General features: G+C 38.5%; 1 protein-coding gene across 1 annotated transcript; it reads right to left on the bottom strand.

Moving 5' to 3' along the window:
- Positions 1-315: 315 nt before the first annotated feature.
- Positions 316-7,994, bottom strand: LOC124737588. Its single transcript, XM_047248587.1, has 3 exons — positions 7,859-7,994; positions 1,114-1,370; positions 316-330 (listed from the first exon to the last, which is right to left on the bottom strand). The coding sequence occupies exons 1-3, from the start codon at positions 7,992-7,994 to the stop codon at positions 316-318; spliced, it is 408 nt and encodes a 135-aa protein (XP_047104543.1).
- Positions 7,995-9,061: the final 1,067 nt, after the last annotated feature.

Below are 9,061 nucleotides of genomic sequence, written 5' to 3' on the forward strand. Positions count from 1 at the left end.
ATATCTTCTTTTACTCAGCTTGTTTATAGTGTGGACTCATAAGTATTTCCTTTTAAAACAGGTAATTAATTTGTCCTCGATTAAATTTCACTTACTAATACTAAGCACATATAATCATCATTTTCATATTACAATTTAGGGAGAGAAGTGCATTATTCGCTTCTTCCTGCTCATTCTCAAATTACTATTTAGTGAGAGAAGTGCATTATTCGCTCCTTCCTCTTTCCTCATTTTAGTACCTCGGGGCTAATTAATACCTCTCGAGTACATCATTTTCCTTACATACTAACTTATAACTAAAATTGAAAATCGCCTCTAGGACATGTCCTCCTGTTTGCATAAAGATTATTCATGTAAATACTTGTCTACAACTTATTCTGTATTTTATTTTCCAGACGCGTTGTTTTAATGCATAAGGTTTCCTTTCAGCACCGGTTAGCGTCCGTAGTCAGTTCAGTTCCGTTCTTGTTACTCATTGGTTAATCCTGATCTCCAATACCTTAGAATTTTCTTACAGCTTAAATTAACTTAATTCCTGGCGTTATAAAATTTTCTTAAATCTTGATGGTGGAACAATCCTTTGATTTTATTCGTGGCAGGGTCAGATAACAAATAGCTACCAATGTGTGGTTTCCTCATTATCACAAAGGGACCTTCATAAATGTGTTGCCACTTACGATTCTTCTTTAACAACAGGGATGGTTTAAAGTGAGTCCTGACTAATACCTTTTCTCCTTCTTTGAAATCTATAACTCTGTTTATCTTCTTATCAAATGCCTTTTTTCGGAGGTTAGCATACGTTGTCAATGATATGAGAGCCTGCCTGATTTTTGCGTCTAGGTCCAATTCGTTGTCTTGTAACTTTGGAAGGGGGTCTATCCATTCATTCCTCTCTTTTGATCTTGACATTAACTCATGTGGCGTGAATCCGGTCGACAGATGAGGAAGGTGGTTTACAATCTGTTCGAATGGTGTTACGAAGTCTACCCACTTAGATTGCTTATTCGGAATGTACGTCCTTATAAATCTGTTAAATTCTTTGAAGATTCTTTCTGTCGGATTCGATTGCGGTCGAAACAGGGATATCAAAATTTGTTTGATTCCATGGCGAACAAGAAATGCATGCCACGGGCGTGATGTGAAATTTGAAGCATTATCAGACAAAATTGATTCTGGAACCCCGAATCGTGGGAAATAATCATTTTCAATGCGACGAATTATTGGATTTGCACAAGAAGATTTTACTGCGTACAGTCTTATGTGCTTAGAAAAATTGTCCAGGATTGCTACTAAGTATTTAGCGCCTCCCCTACCGGTGGGTAGTGGACCTGCTAAATCAATACTAAGAAGCTGGTTTGGCCTTTCAGTAACTATTGGATTTAGTGGAATTGAAGTGGAAATGTTTAAGGATTTTGCCTTTTGACAGATGACACAGTTTCTCAATAATTTATGAATTCTATGGTGTAGATTCGAAACATAACAGTAAGTCGAGATTTTCCTTTTACATTTTTCTGGTCCGTAGTGACCCCATCAAATGTGAGTGTACCACAGAAGATGTTCAATGAAATTTCGAGGGATGCAAACACACCACCTCTCAGATGACTCAGACGTCTTATGAAATAGCACTTGGTTATGAACTTTATAAAACTTGGACAACTTGTGGGCTGGATTTTCGTGAAGAATTTGTATAACCTTTTTCCATTTTGGATCTGTATTTTGAAGAATCTGAATCTGCCTACATAACTGAAGAAAATACTTTCTGTGAATTGGATCTTTCATTAACAAAACTTTATAATTAGACATTTGTTCCACCAGTTCGCTGGTTTCTAGTAAGCCCTCAGGTGAGCGAGAAAGTGCGTCTGCTATAACATTATCTTTACCTTTTATGTATACAATGTCAAAGTCATATTCCTGCAGGAATAAGCACCATCGAGTAAGTCGAGGGTGTTGCAACTTGCATGTAAGGAGGAATGATAAGGCTTGATGGTCTGAATCGACTTTAATTTTTCTTCCATAGATATAATAGTTAAATCGCCTAAAAGCCCATATTACGGCAAGTGCCTCCAACTCCGTAACCGAATAAGACTTCTCACACTCTGATAACACTCGACTCGCAAAGCTAATCACTTGGATTTGCTCGTGTCCATTTACTAATTGAATCTGGAAAAGACAAGCGCCGATACCCACAAAGGAAGCGTCTGCAGTAATACAAAATTCCTTATCCATCTGAGGATGATGGAGAATGTTACTGTTAACCAGACTGTCTTTAATTTTCTTAAATCCGTCTTGGCATTCCGGCGTCCAATTCCAACGTGAATTCTTTTTTAAAAGGTTGTGAAGAGCGGGATTGTTCAATACCTGATTGGGAACAAAACGTCTGAAAAATGACGTAAGACCGATAAATCCTCTCAGTTGCCTTTTTGTAACAGGGGTTGGAAAGTTTTTTATAGCAGATAATTTTTCCGGGTCGGGTTTAATTCCTTCAGGGGTGATGATGTGCCCTAAAAATTTAATTTCACTTTTTCCAAACTTGGATTTCTTAAGATTTGCTGTAACACCATACTCTCTGAATCGTTGAAATATCTTTCGCAGAAGGGCCACATGATCTTCCCAATTTTTCGATGCTAAAAGAACGTCATCCACATAGACTGTTACCTCATGTAAAAGTTCAGGACCTAGTACGTAGTCAAGGGCAGAAATAAAAATTCAGGAACTCACATTTAGTCCAAACGGTACAACTTTGAAATGGTAAGATCTACCTGCAAATATAAACGCAGTGTACTTCCTAGACTCCTGCGCAAGTTTTACTTGCCAGTAACTGCTTTTCAAATCAAGGGTACTCAAATACTTAACTCCATGAAACTTCTGCAGATGCTCTTCAAGAGCCTCTGGTCTCGTTCTTATGGGTACTATAATTTTATTGATTAATCTTGCATCTAGGACTAGCCTTACGCTACCATCTGATTTTAGCACAGACAATAAAGGACTCGAATAAGGTGAATGAGATACTTCTATCACATTCCGGCGTAACATTTTCTTGATCTCGCACTTGACAGCTTCGCGTTTCGCATATGGAATGGAATAGCTTGTTCTACAGTAGGTTGAATGGGGCAGGACATCCATTCGATATTCAAAGCCTTTTATTAGTCCAGGTTTCTTAGAAAATACTTGAACGTAATCTGTTAACAAATTGTAAAGCTCATTCTTCTGTTGTTTGGATAATTCAATGGACTCACTAGCTTTATCGTATAATTCATTCTGACCGGGAATTAGGTCTTTATACTCATCGTCATTAACAGTTTCAAGATCTGTCATGTCTTCTGTCTGACTGTACTGTTGTCTTTTAGTCCATGGCCGTACTGCTGTTTGAAGCACCCCAAAGTTTGTCTTCACCTTACTTCTTAACAAATTTACAGTTACTTGTTGCTGGCTCGCTACTAGAGTACAGATTCCACACTCGATGTCAATTATAGCTTTCGTCTGCCTCAAAAATTCCATACTCAGGATACATGGCACTGATAGGTTTTTAACAATAAGAAAAATGCACGTTACTGAAATAGACTCTATCTGGATTTGAAACTGAGTCTGAAGATTTACACGTTGTGTTAGTGGACCAATTGCTCCCGATATGGTGCAACCTTGAATTGGAAGTGATAAAACTTTGCATACAGAGGATATTTGCTTAAATAAACATAAAGATAAGACATTTATATTAGCTCCTGTATCTACAATAGCTGTTACTGGTATGTTGGCAATTGATACCCTTATGGAAGCTTGAACTTGTTCGTCCCATACGTCATCATTGTCTTTCGTCTCAGTGTCTGCTACTAGATCATCCCGTAAGTTTGTCTCTTTGTCATACCTAATTGCTTTAATTTCGTGTGGACTAAGGGACAGGGTGCCCCCATTCAAACCTGCAGCATCCTCTAGGAGGCTCAAAGGTGCTGCTTTTAATTTTCCGCTCGACACTTACTTTCCTGCTGATTTATATTTCTTAATGTTTCTTCCGTCTGGAACTGGTGTTGGTTTTGTGGTACGAACTCGGTTGGAAACGGATCTTGTTGTCCTGGCGTATTCGCTTGCGCATAATAAATTTGCGTATTATGCGGGCGTTTAGGCTTCAGAGTTCCCGAAGGTCGCTTGTTGCGTGAAGTGTATATTTTGTGGCTTGTGTTGATTGTAACCGTTAGTGAAAGGTGTACATTGGTCTTCACCTTGATTATGCCATTTATTTCTTTTCCACTGTCGATTTGAATCGTAAGACTGATCGTTTTGATAATTACCGTTGATCGGTTGCGTGTTTCCATATTGCTGGGGCTGTGTGTTATAATGTGCATTTTCGTACTGAGGTGGTGACGAATTATATATTGGATTGTATCTCTGGCCGTTATTGTACTTATTTTTGTATTTGCTGTTGGAGTACGTAGTGTGTTTATTTTTGAAACCGTTGTGGGGTTGGTACTGGTTGTCGCTGTGACGCGCTTTCGCTCGGCCACCATTGTTGCCTACGTATTCTGTATTGTGCTGGCCGCCTGCACTGAAGTGGGCGTTGCCAACATCAACTCTAGCGTCCTCGTAAATCAGATCTAACGAGTCTAACACAGATAGGAAAGTGTCCGTATCGTCCTCAGACACGTTTACTAACTTTTCTCTAATCGCAATCGGAAGCTTAGTTTTTAGAATCTTAATAACGTCTTTGGCGGCGATCGGCGAATCCCAGAACTTGATTTTCGCTAAATACTTTTCAAAATATCTTCTCAAACTACCGCGCTTACTGTTAAACACTTCGGCGTTGTAAACCTCTTTTCTCAGGCGCTGCTGCACACCAGAACTCCAGAATTTAGCTAAAAACATCTGTTCAAACTCTTTGTAACTTTTACAAGAGTCGACCATTTCGGTTCCCCATAAAGCAGCATCGCCTACGATAAAACCACTAACGAATTGAATTCGCTGGCGGTCACTCCAGCTATTCGGGAATATTCCTGAAAAATTTCGGAGGAACACTATAGGATGAATTTCTCTTTTCTGTGGGTGAAAGGTCGGAAAAATACGATGCTTGATCACGCTTTCCACCTGCATCAAACTGACAAAAGTGGGTGGGCTGGTAGTCTGGTTAACTTGTGCTTCTATAGAACTATGAGTTTGAGCGTTATCAAATGGTGAACGGTAATGTACCTGCTGTTGTTCATTATTTCGTGGTGAATTATTCCAGTTTCCTGACACGGGAGGTGGGGAATTTTCAACTTGACATTTTAGTGTACGAACTTCATCAACTATCTGTTGACGCCATTCAGGTAAATCTTGAGCTAACGTTCGTCTTACCTGGCCTAATTCTGACATCACCGTGTCTCCTGTTTTTCCAGGGGCTGCCAATTTTTCAAAGGCCACGTTTTTGACCTTTTCCCTGAGTTCGTTCTTGACCTTGTTTTCTATGAATCCGTTTTTGTTTTTAATCCACTCTTGGTAGTGGACGGACAATGCTTCAGCATGTGCCTTAACAGTATACTTTATTTGGTCCTCTACATTAAGAGTCTCAATCTGTTTCGAAAGATCATCAACAACATTCTCGATCGTGTCTACTGCGGTTTTAACTCCTTTGACCTCATCAGAGATTGCAGTATAATCTTCTTTTAAGGTCGCAGCTTGTTTTTGATATTCTATCACTTTTGAATTTATCTCCCCCTTGGCTGCTTCGATTTTTTCATCTAACCGTTTTGAAATATCCTCTATTTTTGACTCTACTTGTGTGTCAATTTCTAGCCTCATGATCGTGATCTGACTGCTGATTTGGCTTTGGACATTACCCAACAGGGTATTTAAATCAGCTGTTATGTCTGCCTTTAGTTCGGCCTTTACCGAATTTAACCGTGTATTTAGGTCATTTATCTCCGTTTGCAGATCTGTTTTTACTGAATTTATGTCTGTTTTTACCGAATTTATTTCTGTTTTTACTGAATTTATGTCTTCTTTTACTGAGTTGCACAGATTTGTAAGGACCTGATTTTTATTATGCCGTCTTTCGGCCTTCTCTTTTTCTTCGCGGGCCTTTTCATCTAATTTTTCCTGCTTTTCACGTTCCTGTCTTTGCGCCTCTCTCTGTCTTTGACTTTCGAACTTGCGTTCCATTATTGCTTCGATCATTGCAGCCAAGTCATTTTTTTCAAAAGCGGGAATAGTTTGCACACTAGGACCAGCTTCTAAAACTTCGGTCGAGGCTGCTTCTGCCTCCGCTCGTGTACCTATCGCGCGTGATCGTAATGGATAGTGAGGTCCATTCGCATCACCGCTGTCGTCTGGTTTTGTTTGTGTCCGCTGTTTACCGTCAGCCATGTTCATGAATTATTTGTCAAACGTCAAAATGCTACAGATATTGTTTGTCACTGCCGTCAGTCGTTTGTCTGTGACGTAGTGCTATGGCTTACTGGGACCTAAGATAAAATTTTAACTCTGGGTAACAACTGACGTTCATTTACGCCAAGAAGACAAGATGGTTCCTACTAATTACAAACAAATGAAATATCACACGTTTTACCAGTTTTGAGCGTAGTTATCCGCCATATCGTAATTTTTTTTACGCACTGACAACAATGGTACGCTTTCACTGAATTTAACTACATAAGAATGGACTATGGACAAATTGAAATAAAGCTGTTTCAAGGCAAGGAAAGACAGGTTTACGTTCTGGTCAACTCGAAAGATGCTACGTCACTACGAAAGCTTGGCTACTGCGTATAAAAATTTGACTTACTATGGCTGTCTTGATAATGATACAGCTGGATATTCGCGTTTTTTGGTAATTTCATCAATCGTTCTTCTGAATTAATTAAAAGGTTTTCCCACTTCTCTTTCTCGGTTGAATTGCATCCACATGAAAAAATGAAACAGTTATTAGAACAAGCAAAGAAAATTTTTTAAACACATACATGAAATGATTTTTTGATCAAGTCCCTGTTCGGGCGCCAAGTGTAGCGTTGCTCTTGGGGGACAAAAAATAAAAAGAATTGTTACTTTTTTTTTGTCGAAAAAGTGAATATTTTGGTGGGCCACTTGGCAACAGAATCAGGGATTTATTACACTATTATAATAACATACGTTGACCATTAAATACCGGAATAAGAGCAGCATATTGATATATATATATTTGAGATCGCTCGGAAGAAACATTATCATTTCTGTGCATTTTTATAGTCGCGATGTAGTCATACCCGGATCAACACTAAGGGACCAGAAGATTTATAGACTTTAAAAGAAATGCAACACTACACAGTTAAAAAAAAAGTTGGTTCAGAAATAATAGGAAAACGATAATGTTCCTTCTGCCTCATGCTGCATTCGGCCCATCAGCGTGATCGTAATTTCTGATGATGAAGTAACACAAAATAATTAACAGTTAACTAAATAAGGAGATGGACTCATCAAGGTTAATTTACGAAAATAAGCACACTTATCTTTAACACACGTTTTTTTAATGCTACATACCTTTTCATATTAAATTACAATAGATGACCATTGTGGTTAAATACTTTATGCATAACAGTCAAAATGTCCTCTTGATTCTGTCTGTTCGATATCAGTTACAAGAAACTACATCTTTTGTGATTGGAAAAAATAACAATTAGCATATTCACTCAATATTTTCACATCAAATATAATATACAGTTGTGGAACGCAGCAAGTCCGCGTCCGCCTCTCATGGAATACAAACAGTAAAAGGTGAGGCAGTTTCGGTGGCAGAAGCTCCCTCCAGCAATCTAAAAAGCACAAAGCCACGATCCGCCGAACAAAAGCGACGCACGGCACATCAAGCGCGAAATCAACGCTCTGCAAGAAAGCTCCGGTCACGTGCGCGCGCACAGACTGAATTTCAAGATTGCTCGCAACAGTGGAGGCGGACAGCCACCACGTGACGAAATAATGTAAACGTTCAACCGACAACACAGTTGCTGTGCGCTACATTCTGTAGCAAAAACATTCACACCCAGTACTGAAAACATTTTGTACGTATCATAAACCTTCCGAGAGACTCTAAAATAGAGAAGTTAACGTAATTATTATAATGACTAATTGTACACAGAGACAAGTCACAAGGTCACCTCTGAACAGTGTTGAAATGTAAACCTTGACGAGAGGTCACGATACGAATGAAAATAAGCACACGAAAATACGTCAAAGGATCCGATCCTTCCTATATCCCATCCCACATGTATGTAAAATTAGTTTTGTAAGCTATTCTAATATAAGATATTTTATCTGTTTCATATGGGAAATAATTCGGAGAGCCACACTCGAGCCCTGAAAGTGAAAGATATGGACTTCCTTGTCGAAGCCATCACCAGTGGCCGCTCTACAATCAAAGTCTATCATAAATAGTGTATGTGCGACGAAAATAAATGTATAATTAAGTGCGACGACGGACAAGGCAATCAATCGACAAGACGATGACAATGTAATGAATACTGTCAAAACAGAAAGTTGTGTACCAGTTGTGGTAGTCAAATTACTTTTGCAACGATGAAAAATGAAGTGTGACTCTATTTCCTTATAAATTTTGTAAATATGTGTACTTATAGCCTTAATTTTAAGAATCATCAAGATAGAATGAATCCATACAAACACTGATAGAAACACACAACAAATTCACAATGATCCACCGTCAGTAATTACAAATTGAAACGTTAATTCTTTTATTATGGAATGAATATGAAATGAGACTTTTAATAACCTGTATATTACATCCGAAAATTACAAATATTCCAATGGGCATGAGGATGAAAGTAATACCTTCGGTATTGCTTCCCTCCTCATGGGAGGCAGTGTAATATTAGTAATTTTCGCCTCACAAACATTAATATACGCTCAATAGTAAACGCCTGATGGCCTAAAGTTATCAAACAATTGTAAAGTAAAAGAAATGAACCATCGCATAGCATCGACAGAAACTATTATTCTTTATCTTTGCCGTTCTTGCGCGGTGCCAGAAAATCTCTATGTACATGTATCGATTAATGGTATAAAAAAGAATTCTGTTGTTTCAAGACAAATGAGGCTTTTGGCGCCTCAC

The sequence above is a fragment of the Schistocerca piceifrons genome, unplaced genomic scaffold, assembly GCF_021461385.2.
Source record: "Schistocerca piceifrons isolate TAMUIC-IGC-003096 unplaced genomic scaffold, iqSchPice1.1 HiC_scaffold_1708, whole genome shotgun sequence".
Lineage (NCBI taxonomy): Eukaryota > Metazoa > Arthropoda > Insecta > Orthoptera > Acrididae > Schistocerca > Schistocerca piceifrons.

Bases quoted from the DNA above. Each gene is read 5' to 3' on its own strand.
- LOC124737588 (XM_047248587.1), bottom strand. From the start codon at position 7,994: ATGTTTTCAGTACTGGGTGTGAATGTTTTTGCTACAGAATGTAGCGCA. The intron at 1,371-7,858 runs GTCTGTGCGCGC...TAAATCCAATAG, and splicing joins GCGAGCAATCTTGAAATTCA to TTACTGAAAGGCCAAACCAG.